This window comes from Xiphophorus couchianus, chromosome 11 (genome assembly GCF_001444195.1).
Source record: "Xiphophorus couchianus chromosome 11, X_couchianus-1.0, whole genome shotgun sequence".
Classification (NCBI taxonomy): domain Eukaryota; kingdom Metazoa; phylum Chordata; class Actinopteri; order Cyprinodontiformes; family Poeciliidae; genus Xiphophorus; species Xiphophorus couchianus.
In genome coordinates, this window is record NC_040238.1 from 6,837,447 (window position 1) to 6,860,040 (window position 22,594).

The 22,594-nt window shown below is 38.4% G+C and overlaps 1 protein-coding gene and 2 long non-coding RNA genes across 6 annotated transcripts in view; 2 read left to right on the plus strand and 1 right to left on the minus strand.

Moving 5' to 3' along the window:
- On the plus strand, positions 1 to 1,250 carry LOC114152762 (uncharacterized). Its single transcript, XR_003597226.1, has 2 exons — positions 1 to 308; positions 392 to 1,250. It is a non-coding gene; the product is annotated as an uncharacterized LOC114152762 (long non-coding RNA).
- Positions 1,251 to 8,494: 7,244 nt separating this feature from the next.
- Positions 8,495 to 11,815, plus strand: LOC114152759 (uncharacterized). Of its 2 annotated transcripts, none has more exons than XR_003597223.1 (3): positions 8,495 to 8,644; positions 10,629 to 10,731; positions 10,801 to 11,815. It is a non-coding gene; the product is annotated as an uncharacterized LOC114152759 (long non-coding RNA). The 2 variants fall into 2 exon arrangements; XR_003597222.1 differs by having other exon boundaries at positions 10,629 to 10,716.
- Positions 11,816 to 18,173: 6,358 nt separating this feature from the next.
- grik2 (glutamate receptor, ionotropic, kainate 2) overlaps positions 18,174 to 22,594 on the minus strand; it is a 429,445-nt gene continuing 425,024 nt past the window's right edge. For 2 of the 3 annotated variants that reach the window (XM_028030748.1, XM_028030747.1), the window contains one exon: positions 18,174 to 20,309. In XM_028030748.1, the coding sequence (XP_027886549.1) occupies positions 20,145 to 20,309 (165 nt within the window). In that variant the 3' untranslated portion in view covers positions 18,174 to 20,144. The remainder of the gene's footprint in view (positions 20,310 to 22,594) is intronic. The other variant, XM_028030746.1, reaches the window with a different exon arrangement.

The window sequence follows — 22,594 nt, forward strand, 5'->3', positions numbered from 1 at the left end:
TGAGGTCAGGCAAGGAAAGAAGTCTTTAAGAAAAGCTGGAAGGGACAGAAATATTGACAAGACAACCCTACAAAGATTCATAAAGAAAAAAGAGAAAGGGCAAGTAAAATCAGTAGCCTGGAGTGCAGTAGCTGAGGCAAAGAGAATATTCACAGATGAGATGGAGGAGGAGCTTGCTAAACACTTGAAACAACTAGCTGACCAGTTCCACGGCCTTCCTCCAGTTAAGTGCCGTGAACTGGCATTTGAATACGCAAAGAGAAACAATATCCCTGTTCCAGCCAATTGGACAGAGAAACAATGTGCAGGTATGCTAGGGTGTGCAAGTGATCACAAGCTAAATAATAATGCTAAATAATAATCTTATAATAATAAATTATCTACTCTCTAGGAATAGAGTGGTTTCGGAGGTTTCTTGCATGTTGCCATCTGTCTGTCCAAACTCCAGAGGCAACATCCCTGGGAAGGGCTACAGCCTTCAATAAAACTACAGTAGGGGAGTTCTTCAACAATCTGGCTGTAGTGATGGACAGGTGACACTTTTTTAGTTGCAAATGTTTTAAGTTAGCTTTACCCGTAAGATTTGTTTTGAATTCTGATAAGGTTTTTTTTTTTGCCTCTCCTCTTTCATAGGCACACATTCCCTCCACACATGATTTACAATGTAGATTAAACCGGCGTCTTTACAGTTCAAAAGCCACGACAGGTAAGCTACACATGATACACAAGAGAGCACCATACTGATATTGAGTGGATTGTGATAATAACAGTGAACCTGTGAGCTGGAAAAATGAATGGAATGAAATTAAATACAATGTACTTTTAGACCAATAGTAACCTACTGATTGTACATTTGTCCCTGATTCTAGACTTTCTATCTTGATTCAGGTTGTGACAGAGAAAGGAAAAGAGCAAGTTGGTTCTATCACATCATCTGAGAGGGGAGAACTAGTGACTGTGGTGTGTGCAGTGAATGCTGCTGGGAATGCCATACCTCCTATGTTTGTCTTCCCCAGAGTTAGGTTTAAGGATGACTTCCTGATAGGAGCAACTCCAGGAGCCAAAGGTGCCTCCACCAGAACAGGATGGATGAATGAAGACAAGTTCCGATTATGGGTCCATGTTCTGAGACCCAGACTGTGCATTAGCTGGTTCTGCTTGTACTTTGCTCTTGACACCCAGATACTAGCTAAAGGTCCTGTGTTATGATTCTCACACTGTGAATGTTAATTAAAACATTTTGAAGTATATTATGTTGTATTTGATTTACATTTTAATACTTTGGGTTACTTTCAAGTGCTAACTATAATTAACCAATCTCCATAACACTGATCCTAGTCTGACATTTTTTTGTTTTTGAAGGTTAGGTTGTCAGTCAGGATTCAAATTGTTACAACATGTGTTATGGTAGTATTAAAGTGGAAAACGTAAGTGTATCAGCTTACCCCCAAAAGGTTCAATTTACCCCATTGATTTTTCTGGTCTGTCTAACTTTACCCCTGATCTGGGGTAAAGTGAGACACAGGACCACTTTTTTTAAAACAATCATATTTTCATTGTCCTTTGTCTTGACGATATTCTGATAACTTCCATAGCTAGGAAACATCCCAAATTAATAGGAAATGTTTATATTTTACTGATACATCATTTTACCTTGCCTATAGGGAAACAAATGTAAAAAATGGCTCACAATACCCCGCTCTCCCCTATGTATATTTATTATTATTGATACTTTAATTAAAAATGAGTTGTACAAGTTTATGTCGTATTGGGACCGGGGGGGCGCCGATGACATGTTTGCATACACCTCAGAAAGTATGCAGTTGTGCCCCTGGTTCGGATCAGCGGAGAGCTGGCCAGCGCGGTGCGAACAGGTGGAGGAAGCTGGCTCAGAAACAGATGTGTAAAAAGGAAGGTAACATCTCCCGAGCCAAGTAATGCCAGCATGCTTTCCATCAGCTCGGAGGGCTTGCGATCCCCCAAGCCATTCAGAGAGAGCAAGCGATCGGCCCGTTCTGCGTCTGACAGTTGGAGCAGATTCTCCTTGAGCACGCTGTACTTGTTAGCGTTTGGTGGGTCCCTCAGCAGACCCATCAGATGGCGGATGGAAACGGAATCCAATGCAGCAACTACATGGAAGTACTTGGTCTCATCTGTGGTTACCCCACAGAGATGGAACTGGGCTTCCACATGCTGGAACCATGGTTCTGGATCGTGCTGCCAGAACTCTGGAAGCTTGATAACGGCAGCAAAAACAGAAGCGGCGGTTGGAGTAACGGCCGCCTGGCAAGAAACTGGGTCCAAAACCACAGCTGGCGGAGAATCTGGTGAGTTCTTGTTAAAAAACATGGTCAGATGTTTGCAGATGTTCGTGGTCACCAATGTGGAAATCAGCAGAGAAAGACTAAAAAGTAATTTGAGTCTTGCTTTATTCTCGATGTCTTCCAACCAAAACCAAAAATAGAATGTAGTACAACCATTGGTGTCTTCTCACCTCACCTTCTCCCCTTCACAATAAGAGTACACATTTGGGTGTGAAATATATACATTGTATTCGCCACTGCGTCTTTTTATTCAAGACATGAAAGTGTAGTGGTATAGAAATATACATATTTGTACAAAAATAGTTTCCAGGTGAGAAGTTCCGGTTGGGTAAAGTGGATGTGGTATAATAGAAGCTGCTGCGTTCAGTCGGACACATGTCCTCCTCGTACTCCCACTGTGTGGCTCACGTCCTGTGGGTTCTGGCTGTAAACAGTGACAGATCGGAAAGTGTGGTGCATGCTGCTTTGGTTTCCTGGTGGGATGTGTCCTCTCTCCCTGCAGTATAGCTGATCTTTGTTAGAAATCAAAATTTTAGTGTGATCGTAGGTAAACACCACTGTGCTGCTCTCCTCCTCTTCTTCCTCGTCCTGTGTGTGTGTATGTGCGTACGTTTGCGTGGATCGGCAGGTCTCCCATATCTGGACCGCTGCTGCCCTTTTGTCTCCAGGATTTCTGCACGTTCACCCATCTTCGAATTCTGACTGTGGTGTCCGTCAGCCGCCTCCATTATGGAGGTTGCATATTTTTAAACCGAAGGGAAGAAACTGGGACCTAAAGTCCCTGGCACCATCAAAGGGCATATTAATCTCTTTTCTTTCTTATAGAAAGAAAATAGATTTCTTTCTATAAAGAATCTATTTTCTGGGGTGTCTGGGGTACAGCATCGGTGCACCCAGTTTGCCTCCTGCTGCAGCGTGGCCAGAGGGCCACACCTGGTTCTGATATTTTAACTTGTATTTTCTATGTTCTTTAAGTAGTTTCTCTTATTTATGTTGTTCACAGCCCTTTTGATTCTTTATACAACTGTTTATTTATTTGGGCTGATATTGTTTTTCTTTTGTTAGGTTCAGGGTTGTCACATTTATTAACTGTCTTTTCTGTTTGCAGTTGCTGAGGTCCAGTGGCGGTGTGGTGACGGTGTCTTCCTCTTCTGTGTGCTGTGATTCTTGAGTTTGGGTTGTCTTACTGGGTCCATCCATCCATTTTCTGTTCACCCTTGTCCCTAATGGGGTCGGGAGGGTTGCTGGTGCCCATCTCCAGCTACGTTCCGGGCGAGAGGCGGGGTACACCCTGGACAGGTCGCCAGTCTGTCGCAGGGCAACACAGAGACATACAGGACAAACAACCATGCACACACACACACTCACACCTAGGGAGAATTTAGAGAAACCAATTGACCTGACAGTCATGTTTTTGGACTGTGGGAGGAAGCCGGAGTACCTGGAGAGAACCCACGCATGCACAGGGAGAACATGCAAACTCCATGCAGAAAGACCCCGGCCGGGAATCGAACCCAGGACCTTCTTGCTGCAAGGCAACAGTGCTACCAACTGCGCCACTGTGCACTGTGTCTTACTGGGTCTGGTGCTTTAAAGGGTTTTTGTTTGCTGGGTTTGGTGGATGCCGTCTCTGTAGTGGCCTTTTCTGCCGGTAACCTCAGCTACTGTTTTTTTTTTTTCTGTTTTCTTATTTGCTTTATTTTTTTATTTTATAGGAAACTGTTTTTAAAAAGAGTATCTTATAATAGAAATTGATAAATTGCTTTGTGAATCACAGTCCTGTCTCAGATGTCATAACTATCTGCATATCTCAACCTGTGTACCTTTAAAACGAAGGTAATATTCCCTGGGTGAAATTCCCAGGGTAACGTTGCTGAGCTACTTATTTTTTGTGTCTAAAAACTGAAATTGCACACGATTCCTGAGTTCCATCTAGTGTTGCCACGAAAGCAAAGCCTACCCGTGTGATTCATGGAAAAAGGGGGATGTTGATCGCAGGTTCAGGTGGTGTGTCAGACGTCCAGAGGAGGAGAAGGTGAAGCAACAATGTTTGCTTAATTTCTACTCCTTTGGGGAACGTTTTAACTAAATTAAATAGTTTAACCCGTAGTCTTAGCGCGATTCTCAGGAAAAGCGGCAGACGTCAGCCAATGGGTGACCGCTCACATGGTAAAAAGCTCAGCCGGGATTCGTCTTAGAACTACGGAAGGTTCAAACTCCACTCATTTGTTTAGCTCACAGAAAAAACACGAAGCTGCCAAATAAACAAAAGCAAACTGACCAAAAACATTTCGGCTCTGTCGTGCCCATCCCCTCAGACTCGTGCTACGTACAAGATGTTTCGACACCAAAGATTTTTTTTCTCCACAATTTTGTTAATAGTAAAGAGGGTTAGACAACAACTTCAGAAATTGTTCTATTATTATTTTTTACTTAAAGGAAAATCTCAAGGTATGCAGACTGGTACAGCTGCAGGCGCTGCTGCCCTCCGATAATATCCTGCAAGCGTCTGCACAAAATTCTGAACTTTAACTCTAGAAGAGAGTTTTATACATAAAGCAATTGATTTTAAGCGGTTTTATTATTTACTTTTTAAATTCTAAATATAAACAAATATCACTTCAACGTAAAAACATAGACATTTTTTTGGTAGTGTTTCCTAATGACAATGGCTATTCTTAGAACTTGCTCTGCAGGTGACTGACAAGGTCCCCTCTGGCAACCCGGGGCCCATGGGCACTGTGTTGGTGACCCCTGTTATAGACTGTTATAAAGAACATTTACTAAACACTGCTCTGCACATTTTAGAAGTGTCTGTTCCAGAACACCAGGTACAATGATAGCGTTAGCTCATCCATTCCATCCAGTACTATAGAAGCCTGTTAATCAGCCATTTATTCAGATGTGTGGCAGAAGGGAGACGCCTAAAACATGCAGGCCAGGCTGACCTAAGGACCAGAATTTCAGGACAAATGACTATCACCATTGCCAGCATTGTCCCAATTAATATTACTCTTGGAGCTATTTTAACAAAAATATTTAATTATATCTGTTATTTTTGACTCAGTATTTTTTTTAGCAAAATAGACCTGAATCTTTAAAAGAAGGAAAAACAGCCACAAAATCTTAAAACATGGTTTGATGACACCTTTTGATACATAGTAGGTCATTTTTGACACTGTGATGGATGGTTATGTTCACACAGTCTTAGTTTTCCAATCCTGAATTATGTAGCTTAAATTATTCTTACCCTTGAAATGCCAAGTACCTTCCTGTGATGCAAGACTCCAGTCAAGGTCTCATTCACACCCACTATCTCCAAATCACCATGCTGTCAAACATGAAACCATGGAAACAGGATTCAAAGTCTCCATGCACCGTCAAGAGTAAACATGCAACTCAATGAAGTGAATTTTTAGCACATTGACATTCACTTTAGAACTAACGTTTTTCTTTCTGAAGGGAGCTGGAGCAAGTATTCTGAGCCAGAGTACCTGCTAATTGAGTTGTACACAGAAAAGACTAAGTATTTTAGTAAGTATTTTATTATTATTATTATTATTGGTAGTAGTAGTAATACTAATATTATGATTTCTATTGCAATGTTGAAAAAGATCTACCACCTACTTTAGAGATGTACCACTAATTGCCAGATTTCTGTATGCCGTATGATTTCTTAGTCCCCCACAAGTTCAAGCTTTGAGGAGCCTGTAGGTTGTTTTTTGGTTTCTACACATGAAGAACGTACCAGGACTCTGTCGGTCGCTGTTGTGATCTGAGGGAAAGTTTCTTCATGCTCAAAGGCAACAGTAGTAGTTTAATCAATATCATCATTTAGAAAAACAGCAACATAATTTACATCATCATTCACATCAATAGTTTGGAGTTAAATGTTCAAAAGAACAAAGATTGTGACTTTTTCCAACAATCAAAAACCTCTGGCTCAGTCTAATACCACAACAATCAATGATGGCCCTCTGGAAATATTAGATTACAAGATTACAGAGTACAAGTATCTGGGTACCTTATTTGCAACCAATACCACAAAGATAGTTAAAAATGTCAACAATGACTATATCTTCTGCAGATGTTGAACCAATTTAATGACAGCAAGCAAATTATGTCCACATTCTAAAGCTAATTTGCAGAGAGCATCCTCCTGTATTAGCTGGTTTCATTCCATCTCTGTGAAAACAGAAATGGTCTGCAGAGCCTTGTTAAGGTGTCTTCTAAAATCACTGCAGCTTTTCTGCCCAAGCTTGGGTGAGGTGAGGGTGATCAGGGTCCTGTTTCCTGAATTCACTTGGCTCTGCAATCAGGCTACTCCCTCCAAGCTGCAAGTCCCAGAGGAGGAAGGTTACTATTGTCTCAAGGATAGTCACTCTTTTCAAAGTATAGCCATCAGTGACCCAGGGCCAGCTGTTCCTCCCAACCCAACTCTGAAATCTCACTACACTGAGATGAGAAGATCTGGTTCTCAGTCTCTGCTCTAATTCATCCCAAAGGTGTTCTATCAGGTTGAGGTCAGGATTTTGTGCAGGCCAGTCAAGTTCATGGACACCAGACTCTGCCATCCATGTCTTTTTGGACCTTGCTTTGTGCTCTGGTACACAGTCATGTTGGGAGAGGAAGGAGCCAGCTCCAAACTGTTCTCACAAAGTTGGGAGCATGGAGTTGTCCAAAATGTCTTGGTATGAAGAAGCATTCAGAGTTTCTTTCACTGGAACTACAGGACCAACCCACACCATAATCAACCCCAAATCATAATCCTTCCTCCACCAAACTTTACCTTTGGCACAATGAAGTCAGACAAGTACCGTTCTCCAGGCAACCGCCAACCCAGACTCATCCATCAGATTTCCAGATGGAGGACCATAATTCGTGAACCACTGCTCTACAGTGGCAGCGTGCTTTACAGCACAGCATCTGACACTTTGCATTGGACTTGGTGATGGCTTGGAAGCAGCTGGTCACCATGGAAACCCATTTCCTGAAGCTCACTGCTCACTGTTCTCGAGCTAATCTGAAGGCCACATGAAGTTTGGAGGTCTGTAGTGACTGACTGTAGAAAGTTGCCGACCTCTTCACACTATTTGCCTCATCATCCGCTGACCCCGATCCGTCAGTTTACGTGACCTAACACTACATGGTTGAGTTGCTGTTGTTCCCAAACACTTCCAGTTTCTTATAACTCAGCTGACAGCTGACTGTGGAATATTTAGGAGTGAGGGAATTTCACAACTGGATTTGTTGCAACGGTGGCATCCTATCACAGTTCCACAATGGAATTCACTGAGCTCCTGAGAACGACCCATTCTTTCACAAATGTTTATGAAAACATTCTGCCTGCTTAGGTGCTTAATTTTATACACTTGTGGTTGACAGATTTATGATAAATCAAATTTTATTTTTATAGCACCTTTTTTATAGGCATTTCAAAGAGCTTTACATAAAAAAACACAAAATTACAAAATCATAGAACACACAGTCAACAACATTACATTTTGCACATCAGGTTATTGATTAATGTTTCATGATTAGGTTTCAAAAGCAACTCTAATCAGATGAGTTTTTAGTCTAGATTTAAAGGAATCTGTTTTACAGTTTTCTGTAGGTTTGCTCCAGATTTGTGGTGCATAGATGCTGAAAGCTGCTTCTCTATGTTTGGTTCTGGTTCTGCGGATGCAGAGCAGAGCAGAACCAGAAGACCTGAGGGGTCTGGAAGGTTGATACAACAGCAGCAGATCTTTAATGTATTGTGGTGCTAAGCCGTTCAGTGATTTATAAACTGACAACAGTCTAAAGTCTATTCTCTGAGCTACAGGGAGCCAGTATAGGGACTTTAAAACTGGTGTTATGTGCTCTATCTTCCTGGCTTTAGTGAGAACGCGAGCAGCAGCATTCTGGATCAGCTTTGAATGTGTAAAGTCTTATAAAGAAACTGGGGAGGCATAGATCTAAGGAAGCAGAAAGGGACCAGACCAGAGGAGGAACTGAGAAAAAAGGTGAGCAGTTAGATCGGTTAGTAAGCGTTAGAGAAAATGACTAAATAATTTTGCAACAGCTTACAGTCTGAGGATTGAGATGAGCAGAGGTTGGGACATGGATTCCGCAGCAGTTGACAACAATTCAACTGCTGTTGAGTTGTTGACAGTTGAGGTTGACCTCAAGTTTGCAAACAGGATGAAGTTTTTAGTGCTTCCAGGTGGATGTGTGTCGACAGGAGGCTGAGGGTGGATAGGCAAACTGCTTTGAGGTGCTATCCAGGGGCGAGGCCTAAACAGGAGCATCGAAGAGACAGAAGGAATCAAGCAATCTGGGTGAGTCTGAGCATCAGAGAGTGGTCGTAACTGGTTCTATGGGGAATGAAGAGACGGGAGAGGAGTTAGAAACAAGTTGAACACTAGGAGTGCAGCACTAAGGGCTAGAGTATACCACTGTTTGAGTGGAACCATCTGGCGTCTGCCTCAGGGAAGCTACTGCTATTTAAGGTCCTCATGATTTGGCGACAATGAGCACAAGCTGGGTCCCATCAGCCTGCCGCCCTGTAGATGTAGAGAAGTGGCCTATCCAGTCTCCAGACCTAAACCCAATAGAAAATCTTTGGAGGAGCTCAAACTCTGTGTTTCTCAGCAACAGCCCAGAAACCTGGCTGATCTAGAGAAGATTTGTGTGGAGGAATGGGCCAAAATCCCTGCTGCAGTGCAAACCAGGTGAAAAACTACAGGAAACAATTGATCTCTGTAATTGCAAACAAAGGCTACTGTGTCAAATATTAATATTGATTTTCATAGGTGTTCAAATACTTATTTGCAACAGTAACGCACAAATTATAACAAAATCATACATTGTGATTTCCGGATTTTTCTTTAGATTATGTCTCCCACAGTGGACATGTACCTAAAATGAAAATTTCAGACCCCTTCATGATTTCTAAGTGGAAGAACTTGCAAAGTTGCAGGGTGTTCAAATACTTATTTTCATACTGTAAATATTTTGCCATGTTACTTTAACAACTGAAGATTAATATTCACCAGAAAACTATTTATAGATTCAAAGGACTATGCACAGAAATGTGCTCCTGCAGAGCATTGAGACAGAACAGTGTGCTGCTGATATGTTATGATAAACTGATGATATGTTGAGATTATTTCATAATGCTGCAGCTCAAAATCAGAATTGCTGGAGGATATTTTAATCTATTTTTAAATTATGTTTAATATATATCTTTAAATATTTCAAATATCCATTCTTCCTGCTTGACACAGTGGAATATAGACAAATCATTACATTTGCATATCCTCATCCCAGTATTTAGCATTGTCTGTTGATCAGTATTTGTTTTGTTTTGGATATTTATAAAGGCAGACATGCTAAATTTATTGCAACTCTGATTCTGCTTTTACTGACGCAGTCCTGATTGTATGTTGATTGTAGATAAAGCCTCTAGAAGGTCAAGCTAATAAACTATTAATTTCTGTGACTAAACTAATCTTTTACCTCTTTGTGTTCCAGAAAGTGTCCTGCTTCACAAAAAGTAAATCAGTTTCTCAAGAGCCAAATTGGCTAATCATGTATAAAAATGTACATTTAAACAACTCTCAATATTAATTTGATTAAAGCAGGGGAAACCCTTAAATTAATCAGGTGCAATTGGTTTTCATCCCAGTCAACAGTTTTCTTTTTCATTTCAAAGGGAAGAATTTGACACCACTGTGTCTATGTGCAGATGGGGTTGTTCTATCTTTTGTGTAAGAGACGCTTCAGATAGCCCTTTACTTTAAAACTGCACTGTATGAATGAAATAAATTGAATTGGATTGATTTGTATGATGAGGGCCAAACAGTTATGAGGTGAGTAACCTCTGTCAGAAGAAATCGACATTTTATCAGAAATCTAATTATGGATTCACTTGAGTGAAAGACTTCAGTGCCTCTGTGGACTGTCACTGAAGAATCCTGGTTGGATAATGCCAAAAGTAGAAACATAAATGAAACGTACAGTCAGGCACAAAGGCTACAATAAAGAAAAGGTTTGATATTGTTGGAGTTTCGGAAATCTGACCCATACACTTCATATTTATTTTTATAGATGTTATCAGGGTATGTCATTACAAAAGCTATGCAAGCCAATGTCCCATACGTTACCTGACTGCTTTTTATCAAAACAAGTTATCCAGTTTTAATTCTCCAACTAATCAGGGGAACTTATGGCTAAAATCAAACATCCTACTTGGCTATTTGCTCCTGAACTACTCAAGAATATGACGGCAATGTCTGCAAAACTTGATTCTTTTTCCTTTAGGCTGGGTGCGTTGGAGAGCAGTCAGGCATAGAGTGGTTGCCATTGATGGAATTGTCGGAGATGACCGTGGAGAAAAGGCAATCCAGAGGTAAAAAGAGCTGAGGTAAATTCATGATCAAGGGAATCATAAAAGAAAAATAAAAACAGGATCTAAGGAAAGTATCTTTTACAGGGCAGTTTGACTCTATCATTACGGCTAAGCGTCAGCATGTCGAAGGGTCATCTGCACTTTTAATGCCAACCACAAAGGGCGCTGACTACCCACGGGTGCATGGCAGCACCAGCTGGTGAAGAGCTTCTATCAGAGAAAACACAGACTCACATAAAGCTCACATTCACGCAGATCCTGACACTACTGCAACTCAGTGAACATATGGCTGTCCCCCTGTGTGTTTAAGTGTTTGCCTACTTTGACAGAAATATGAAAACTTTCTTGCAAAGAAATTGTGACGATAGTAAGACTGAACCTCTGGGTGGGTCAGGGACAGCAGATGGACAAAGAGTTGATAAATCCTAGCAGAGCGCTTTTTAAATTGTCTCAGTGTAGTTTTTGTTTTTCAATAAACAAATGAAAGAAATGAGGGAAAGAAGAGGTTGGAAATGCTCTGCTCAAATATTTATGAATCATTTTTTGTAGTGGCAGAGCTGGTTGACAAGAGAGGAGAGCTGCATTCATTTCAGGTGTTTTCAGATATTTCAAAGTTGAAAAATGCATCAGGTCTATTTTACTGATGGAAACACAGATCAGCCGTTGATGGATGGCATTTGATACCTCAAAACAAACAGCATGATGTTTTTTTTACTAGTTGAAATTGTGGCCATTGCAATGCCTATGTCCTTGAGCGTGGCTACTAAATAGTTAAAATGTTCAGTCAGACTGTTGGACAAACTGTGGACCACTTGACTGTGGTCATTCTTTGCTTTTATTTTGAAAAGCAGCATATTTCTTCTTCTTGGTTTTTGTGCCATGCTGCACTTCCTGTTCTTACCAAGCATTAAGAGACTTTGTGAGATACTTAAGGAACCAGAAGAAAGTCTTTAAAATAGCACATTTGAAAAGCAGAGTGAGGGATAAATATGCACAGTTGTGTTTTGAAATAAAAACGGTAATAAGGTAATAAGAGATAGACTGTCATTGGTTCATTTGTTTCAAGAGGTAAAACTCCACCTTTTTAGGAGGAGGAATGTGTAGTGTTAAATACCCTACATATTCCTTTTGTGAACATTAAAGGGTCAGTATTATGTAAAATGTACCTTTTAAACTTTACATCATGTCATACTATAATATGTGGATGTGCCATTATTTCTCCAGCAGAAAAGAAATAAAGTCAAAGTAATTATCTTTTTAAATAAAGAGGAATGTTCTAGAGTCAGCTCCCAGCTTCAGTCATAACAGCCAGTATTTATTGATCAGTACTTACTGATCAGGCTGCAGGTCTGTGTGCCTTAAAGGTAACTTCAAGTGGAGTTATTGCATCCAATTTAATCTTTATTAAAATAGTGGTTTTAAATTCAAGATGCCCATTTTAACCACACTGATCCCGCCACATACGGTTTCCCTTTTCCCAAGATAAGAACAATGTTTTTGTGTCTGTAAGATAAGAATGTTTTTGTGCATATATCTGTATACTACGCTAGTATACAGACATACGCTAGCCACTCTACCATATTCAAAACTTTACAAAATCGAATACCAACTGAGAGTTTCAAAGTAAACCTTTTACAGCAGAAACTACAAGATCTTATTAAATGGATCTTATATTAAAAATACAGAAAAGCACCACCAATCCCCACTCTACAGACAACATTGAATGTTATTTCACTTAACAATTTAGATTATTCATGTACAATTAAAAAAATCTGGTTGTAATGTAACAAAGTACTGTAATGAATAGAAAAACTGTCAGTTTTCCTATTTGCTGTTCACTATGCCAGCTATATTAAATTTAGTTCAAGTCACACTTTTATTGGGTTGAAATAGTAATATTTCCCAAGGTCATCTATCAAAAGAACCAAGGTTTTGCAATGCATTGTAGGAGGTCAGAGTTATCGTTCAGACCCAATGTGTTCTTAAAATATTTAACGAAACTGAGAAAGTAGGGGTCAAAAGAAAAAGTGGCACCTGGTTGGAACAATGTAGCAGCTAAACAAGCTTAGATATAGACATGCATAAATTACAATACACAATTACAATGGTTATGTTGCACATTTCTGATGCAAGACCTGAAAGATCCACCATTCTTTAACTGAAGCCCTGACTGCAGAATTCAGGTTTTTGGGAATTACTTTCTTGGTACAGTTAGAAATGTATGTTTCATATAAATTTTAAAATATTGCTACTGATTTAAAAGTGCCAGTGCTTTCCTATATTCCACAAGGTCATTACTGTGTTAGACATAATTAAAGTGATAAATATTAATTTTAATTTAACTTTTTTTGTTTTTAATTGACAATGCATAATTTAAACATTCTTGCATCATTGTAAGGTTATTGTGCATGTATGTTTGCTGCCTCCACACTCTGCCATTAGACTGGCTGCATCAGAGGAGACTACTGTAATTCTCCCTGTGCCTCTATCTGTGTGCACTCAGCAACACTAAGCAACAGAAAATTGGAGTTGGAACTCAATGATGTGATGTGACTACTGATGCCTCACAGTTTCCTTGAACCAGCACTGCCTGCTGTTTGTCTGAGATGGTATGAGCCAGAAATCATGTCACTCTCTGATCTCCTACAGGTTGCAGAAAACTATGTACTCACGTTAAAGCAGGACTTAACATCAAGTATAAGTGTAACCAGGATAATTTTTCTATATTAGATTTAGTTTATTTTATTTTCCATTTTGTTAGATTTAATTTTATTTTTTTTTATTTAAAGGTTTAATTAAAATCCTCCTTTCCTTAATCTATTCAACACCAACCAGGCGAGAACAACATTGTTCTCGCGCGGGTTTGACGTCATGTGACAGCTGCACGTCAGCGTCCTAAATTGACAGCTACGGCTTATATGGCGTGAGTACACTATTAATTTGTCACAAAAAGTTGTTTTAAGATGTTTTTAGGTGAGAAAGTAGCCCTCATAGCTTCATCTATTCACTTAGTTAATCCAAAATGAAGCTTCTTTGAAATGTTCTCCAGAGTTTTGGGAGCAGCATAACTCTGCTAACTGCACCAGGAGGCTCCAGGCTCAGCGGGCGGGTGGAGTGTGTTTTCCCCGCTAACAACAGAGTGACATCTCGGCATGTCACTCTGTTGTTTTCTGTTCGTAGCGGCTCAAAGTGTGATATGAAATGTTTACTATGTTTGTATATGTGCCGTTTATACATGTAGCAAAACATAACATCTAGAGATTTCAATACTTCTGAAGCTGTTAGTATCTTCTAAACCATAGTGTTTTCTTCCAATACCAATTTCTAATATTCTTTTCCTCTGAATTTTTAGTTTGTACATTCATGTTAAGAAAAATAGTTGTTATTCTAATAAATTTTTACAAAAACATTTTGTCCCTGCTTATATTGTAAGATATGAGTTTACAGTCTGATAAGAGAAAATAAGTTTAAGTATATAGTAAGTATTGTAAATAAATCATCCAGTTGTAAAGCACCAACTATGGCTACATACAGGTAGATAAAAATTAAATATGAACTAATTCTTTTAATGTTTCTTGCTTATATATCCTGAGCAAATGAATACTGTAAAGGATCAACTCAAAAGATGTTTATTATGTTTAGTCAGTTCCGACCAATAATTTATCAGCAAATAGAATCATGAAGGGGGGAAATGTTTTCAATTTTTATTGGACAGTCATACTTCACTTACTAAAGTGTGAAAAAGTATTAATAGGTTGTAAACCACGGAAGAGAATTAGGGCCCCTTAACATTTAGCTAACACTGATGTTAGCAACATGATTATTATTTTTTTATATTAAAGTCCAAATATGACTTGATTCCGATCCGAGCCGCTTTCCAATTTTGGTTTAATAAACAAAAAGCGAAAAAACGAGTCTATTTTTGCTTTTCATTTCAAACAAACTGCCTGAAAGTACACAGACCTGCTCATTTTCCGATTTCTCATTTAGTGCACAAAACAAAAATGGAAAAAACAGATAACGAGCGCTCGAGTTTGATTTTCATGATTTCATTTTTGACTAGTGGTCTGACCCAGAAGTTCTCTCTGTCCGGCTTACAGAGGGGCCGTATCACACATAAATATTACACAGTCTGCAGACAGACAGTCTTGATTGTTTATACTATATACTATTTTCTGCCAACTGCAAGTCAGTTTTAATGATAAAAGCTGGTACTATTTCAGAAATTAGACATCCCCCTGTAAAGTTGGTTTGTTTCTCCGCCATTAACACAACATTAGCAGCACACCGCTAGCTTCAGGTTCTGAGGTTATTCTGTGATTGGTCTGAATATTGTGGGTGTGTTTATATCCAATCAAAACCAACTACTCCAATTTCCAGACATGGTTTACGTGACTTAGAGGAAATACAAACAAAATAAAAATATAAAAAGTTTACAAGAAGGTTAAAGTATAGAACTACATATAGAACTTCCCCAACTTTAGTAAGAGTAAGAATTTATAAATTAGTAGGGGTTTCGCTGGATTCATGATTTGATAAAACTAAATTTTGGTACTCCATACGTGATTCTATAAAATAGATGCTTCTAAATGTTGATCTAAGGTAAAGAGTACTTTCTCTAGATGAGTCTCTTTGGATTCTAAGGTTGTTCTAATTTCTGCTCTGGGCCAAATGAAATCCTCTGGATCTTTTTGTTCCAACTGGCAGGTTTGATTCCTGTTCTCTTTGATTAAAGCAGACTAAACAGGGCTGGTGTGAATGCACCCTAAGTCACCAGCATCTAGGAGACAGAGCATGACTGAATAATTGTCATGGTTGGTGATGTGTGTTCATTCACTATCAACTATTGAATTTAGAGTTGGTCCATTCCACTGTACATGATTTTGCAAAGATCACACAGAAAAATAACAAATACAAAAAACCAAAGAAACTTTATGGGAATCATGTGTAAGTACTGCTCTTTACTAATGTTAAGTAAATTAGTGAATATTATTCGATTCGTTTAACACCACTACATACTGTGAAATGATTTTTTGGGGGGTTGGATTTTACAGTTGCCATCACATTTAAACGATTCTGATGTTTGAGAGCTTTTAATAATTTTTGGCACTGATTTCTGAGGCGGCACTGAATCATGGCTTAATGTTTTTAGGCAACAATTAATTTACTGGACTGATTGATGTAATGAAAACTCATTTTGCCTCACAGGAAAAAAGGAAACATTTCTGACATGTTCTGCAGCAACCTACATTTTCCACTAGCTTATAATCCAATTAGTACAGCTACATACACAGTTGGTCTAAGCATTCAGATAAATCTCGGTCTCACTAACTGTAATGGATAATGGAGCATTTATAGCTACTGAAAACTAATATGGTGATAAAATCCCAGCACCTTTATCATGCAATACTTGCTCAGCTGTATGTTTTCTTTATTTTGATATAGAAATGACTGCCACACAGAGAGAATGGATAACATTCAGCCAATGTCTGAAAATGGAGTCAAGCATTTGCAGGAGTTTCATTTAATTCTTCACAGCTCAATATGCATTAATATTCTCTTAAAGCTAAATAGAGAGCACCGATGAATAGTGAAATGTTAACTAAACTTTCCCCTAAACTACTTTTTTAAAAATTGTGTTATAAAATCCAGAACAGAGACAGTAGGATCAGGTTTCAAACAAATTAAGGGATCAGAGTTTAGATTTTACTGCAACATACAAATAAATTAGTCAGAACGTGGGTGGTCATTGTAAGATATATTCAGGAGTTTGTTAACAGACCACGCACCATATTCCACTTCCATGAGAGTGGGAATCAACAAGTTGTTTTGAGCCTGCATTGACCTTCCATCAGGAGTTCTGTTTGTACCATCATAACAATGGAAACATTGTGGTTATTTATTATGAGCCCTTTACACATCATTGTTTCAATTCAAAACACTTTACTGATTCCACTGTAGTACGTTCCAGCAAGAAGCTCCTGAGGTAAAATCCTAGCCGGGATTCTTTTGTTACCCTGCAGTAATAATAAACATTAAAGCAGTTGTTTCCAAAAGTTGAAGCCAGGACCTGACTTTGATTTGAGAATCAAACATTGTGTGGTCTAAACATCTTCTTCAGAGGTTAAACTAAAAAACAAAACTGAAAATAGCATAAACAGTACCGTACAAATAAATAAAAAACTAACTGTGTATTGATGCTGTTTATGTTGTCAATACACCCCTGTCTAATTGCTCAGTAGAATTACTTGGATACCAAAACCAATAATCAGGATCATGAATCTGTTAAATTTTAAGCGAGAAGCTGAATGGTTTGAGAACCACTACTTTAAACTCAGTATTGCATTGTATGGGTGTTTGAAAATAAAGATTAAAAATGGCTATTTATCCTATTTAATAATCTAGAATTGATACTTTGAATACAAAAACTCTCTGGGTGTTAAATCAAAATCTTACTCCTGCCTGGACATAATAGGCAGGTCTGAGTAATCCTGAATGTCTTGTTCAGGGCACTCTGCCACCATCTTCAGATGCGACTGATTCTCTTTCCCGCAAGAGCAGTTTTATTATGCTGATGGGTGTTTCAACTTAATGGAAAAACCATTAGGCTAAATATATGCAAATAAAGTGTTTCATTCCTTCAATTCTGATTGTGGCCTAGGGGTTAGATAAAGAGCTTGAATGTTTTCATAGAATGACAATTACTATTGCAGAATTCCAGGGACCACTGCTACCAGCAACCACTTACTGAATTTACCTTCACTTTCATGTGGATTCTTAATGAGGCTATCTGAAGTCCTCTATTTCTGCAAAATCTTTTATTCACATCACATTGTAGTTTCCTGGTTGCCTATTATACATCAGACTTCAACACTTGCTTGTTTTTTTCAGTGGTAGATTCTATGTAAAACTTATTTAAATAAATGTGCTTTGATTGAATTAAATTAATTAAATTAAGACAGTACATTGAAAGATGTACTTTTTAAATTTTATAGTGTAGAATTAATACTTGAATTATCTGAGAAGTTCTGCCAATGATAACAATTCACAATTGTGAATTGTGAATTCATTGTTATCATGTTATCAAAACTTTTATTGGGAAAACTCACTGCCTTTGCTGAATAGCTGGAATTTAGATGACCAATCACAGAGGACAGGGAATGTAGCCAATCATGTGTAGAAGCCCGGCTGGATCTGCCCACTGACTGCCAAAAACCTTAACTAAGTTCTCATGTGAGTGAGCAAGTTCATGTGAGCAGAGAGCAGAGAGATCGCGTTTGGATCTCCTTTTGCGCTCTTACACATCTCCAATCCACTTGCGGATATCCTCATGCTGTCTCAATCCCTACACACAGAGTCACATTTACTCTCTCGACTTTTGGCGTGATAGTGATGCCATACTTCACTCCCATTAAATGTTTTGTTTGTTATCAGTACAAAGGAAAAGTCAAGAAAAATTGAGAAGAACTTTTTTATTTTCTTTAAAGTTGTGCATTTACTTCAAAGGGTAAACTGTGTGCACTGCATTTTGTTTTTCACAACAAGTCAAAATTTACTAGACACTCTTCATTTTCTAATAGACCCCTCTTTTTTTAAACCATTAGAAATCGTTGCACAGCACTGGATGTAGCAGTCTATAAGAAGTCAAAGGACCAGCATCAAAATCCATGTTGTGTATTATATATTCACTATAACCAGAACTGACATTTTGATTTCTTGTGAAGTAAAAATATCTTTATTTAAATATGATTCCTTTATATCATAAAAAATAGTTTATTCCCCCCTTCAAAATGTTGAGTGACTAATGCTATACCAGAATATTGTTTATGTTGTAGGTTTGGACTGTATTCAGGTTCCTGTGTGTGAGGATGTTAGTGCTTGTGAGACGACTCTGTGGACTTAAAGCAAGGCCTCCTGAGTCACATGGCTGCAACAGTGACTCCTTACACCGGATAATGCTCTTTATGTTGTGTTTTGTGTTGATAAAAATTATTATAAAATTCTGATTCACCTTGTACAAAATCACTTTATAGAAAACACATTTGTACAAGTAAATGTGGAGCATTGTAGCTGAAGAAATGAAAAGCCATGAGTACAAAATTAAAATGGAGCCTCGACACTGCAAAGGGGTAATACAGAGGCTGTGACAAAGTTGTAGTGAGAATCCATTCCATACAGACATAAATAAAGGTCCAATAAATAAAAGTATAAATACTGAATAAATAGTCTGTGTGTTGTGTGATTGCTGTGAATTCTGACTTTGTGAGCCTTTCTGAGCCACTGCAGGATTTACTTGACGAAGGTTTGTCTTCAGATCCCTTCATGGTTTTCAATAGAAACATGGCCGCTGTTGCGCTAATGATTCTGCTGTGCACTAGTTTCTGTGTGACTATGCCAACCACAGGTATTTTAGTGACTGAAAACATTAAGGAATTCCATTGCTACTATGCCTTTTATTCTGCATCTCCGATGACTGATTATGCAGCTTTATATCTTAGTCTTAATCATTTTACAATGAAAACAAATGGGATTCCCATCATATTGTACCTTTCCATGATGCTTTGTAGTGTAATGAGGTTTTACTGTGCAGACAGCTGTGAGCAGCAGCATGTGGTTCACAACCTAGCAGAATCTGAGCCATCTGGTGCTTAATACAGGATCCAAAACTGAGAATTCTTATATAAGAGCCAACCTTGATGGTAGCTATTCACTGTCAAAGTTGTGTGAACATCTGAAGAATCTCTATACCTGTGACTACCAGCTGATACATGTACATCAACAATTCACTACATATTTGCATTCTCTGATTTTAGTTCATCTTATTATTTTTTAACCTAATCCCTATTAAAGGCTAAAAGTGTTAGTATTCTGCCTGATGATGTTTTGCATCATGTCAATTTTGGATGTCAGTCAGTATTGTATGTCACCAAACAGTGCTCCATTTTGAGAACACTGCTCATCATTGCAGTCAGAATGAGATCAAATTTAGCCATACTGAAAAAATGTATATACTTTTACTCCTATTTAATCACAATATCTGAGGTGCACTTTCAGTCTCTGCAGTGACTGAGGAACGAGATCAAACGTGTGATTCCACTCGTTTTATTTTTCTATTCAATATATATTTTTAATCCTGACACTTCTCATTGGCTGCCAGTGTTGTAATGAGGTAACTTGCTGAAATTTCACCCGGATTGAAGTTATTTCCACAGGAAATATCATTGAATATCTTACCTGTAGCTAATTAGAAAGACAGAAGAATTACATTTTAACAACATACTGCAAATAAGTCCTGCTCTATAAGCAGAACTTTCAACCATGCCAACTTATTGTTCCCCTCTACCATTTACCCATACCCTTTTCCCAAGTGTCTTCACACACCAACTCCGTACATGAGACTGGGTGAGCAAATGACAGAGATTCCTGCTTTAGGCCATGGTCTCTTTCCCTGGCAGTCTTCGGTCGTTGAAGGTGTGCATGTTGATGACCTCCTCTGTTTTCACCATGACAGGCAGCTGGGGCTTGTGTTTGAGCTGCCGCTGGCACTTGAGGGAAACCCGCAGTTCGTCCACCACGGCACTGCAGAATGACGTCTGCAGTGGAAAGAACCGAAAGAGAACAAAAGCTATTTCAGACCATTTCCCTAGTTCAAATATTATGGTCTAGAAATCAGCCAGCAAACTGCTTTAATTTTTAGCACACACCATCTCATCTTAGAGCAGGAAAATAATCATGATGTATGGCTGAACATCCAGTTGTCATTTTTGGTCATATTGACCACTCAAAGCACTTTATCATTGCAGTATGCAGTTTAATTCCTGTAGCTAGATAGAATTGGAATCAAACCCACAACCTCCTGGTTGCGAGGCAGTTTTTCTTCCCACAGTGAAGGGCAGAACGAGGATGGAGGAAAATGAGACTGATTATTAGGAAGCATTAGTGGTGCACCAATTGCAGTTTTCTGGCTGATCGCCGATCACTGATCTTTAAAAAGCCTGACTTGTTGATTCTGATTTTGACCAATACCAATATTTTTGTCTGAAATGTAAATGTAGCAAGAGACTCACTGAGTAGGCAACAGTGGGGTGACTACTGTTAACTACAAACGTGCAGACCTGACCCGGTGGGCCAGTCTTTCAGTGAAACCTCTGTCACAGCATAGCTACAGAGGACAGTGTTTGACTTTTAGACCTTTGCTGAGGTCAATAAGATCAGTAGACAGATCAGCTTCCCATGTAAATATCACTGATCTCCTAAAATTAAGCAAATAGACGCCGATAAATCGGAGCACCCTAATGCATAAAGGCATTGTTCAGCTTAACGTTTAACATTATCATAGCTTGATGTCAGATATCTTTTGCAAAATAGAATGCTATATATTCTCATATTCAATGAATTAGAATGACTGAATTCGAATTCAGTATCTTAACTGAATTCTAATTCAAGATATTGCGTGTGTGTGCATGTGTATGTTTCATTAAGTTAAACACATTGCTATTTACTATCAGATAGAATAATTCAGTAGATGTGATCATTTTACAACTTCGATTCCTCTACTTCTGTCCAATAGAGAAGTGAATGTATATTTAACTCCTGCTTAAATTTGTTACTTTCAAAAGGTGCCTTCGATCTGACCAACAAGATTCAACATAATTCAACACATTCCAATTTATTGGTTATGACAAACTATATATAAAAATACCTAATAGTTTGAATGTTATAACCAATGATGGAAATAACAGTTACTTTTTTTCACTATTGAGTAATCTAACAAATTACTATTTTCATTGTTACCACAATGATTACTGACACTATTATAATTCAGCACACAGAAGGTAGAAGTAGTCTTCATCTGATCAAGATCCAAAGGGGCAAAAAAGAATCACAAAAAAAGAATCACATATGTGCTGCTGATTGGCTGAAGAAGAGGAAGAGTTGGATTCTTGTGGGTACTTATTGGACAGCAGTAAGTATCCTCACCCATGGACCGTGGAATCAGGCAGAGAGAGTCCAGATAATTTAATGTAGAGTTTTTAATGGAAAGTACAGATGTCAATTACTAACTCAGTTATTTATTTTGCAAAAGTAACTAGTAACTAATTACATTTTAAAGCAATCTGCTGCTACTGACTTTGGTAGTATACACATTTATTCTCAAATTATTATGATGTCTATAATTATAAAGAAACTAACGCACCCTTGAGGAGGTTCCCACTGCACAGTATAGCACTTTCATTCTGTTGAATGGAATGTTGCCATGGCGATGGTACTTTTTTGTTTTGAGAGAGAGATTTGCAAGCGGAGATTTAATCCGTGCAGAGAGAAGTTTTGCACAAGAGGGAAAAATCTGAGCATGAGCACAAAGATTTGAGAGGGCACAGAAAATATTGACAGAGAGCAGACATTTTGAGTGCATGCATTGCAAGTTTTGATAACAGAGACATAAAATTCTGTTTTCAAATTAAAGATGTGCGCTCTCGATTTATGGCAGTAAAACTCCCCCAAGCAAGGACGTTGTTTTTGATCTGTAGTTATTGCAGATCTGATGCTGTTCACATCAGATCTGCATAAACTTACAGTAGGCAACTGTATCAACACATACTGCATATGCATGGATCTACTTAATTGCAATGATTAAGTATTCTTTTTGATGTTGTACAAGAGAAAAAATCTCCTGTACAACAGGCTATTGGACTGTTTCTCAGGGTATCGTGTAAGACAAGATCAGAGGAAGACAGACAAAAATGAGAATGCTATTAAGAACAGAGTTTTTATGAATAGTTTATTTGAATCATTAACACTTTAGAATAGACTTAAAAAAGTGTAAAAAGGGTTTACAAGCCTGTTGAATTCCAGGTTTTGTGATGTAAGAAAAGAC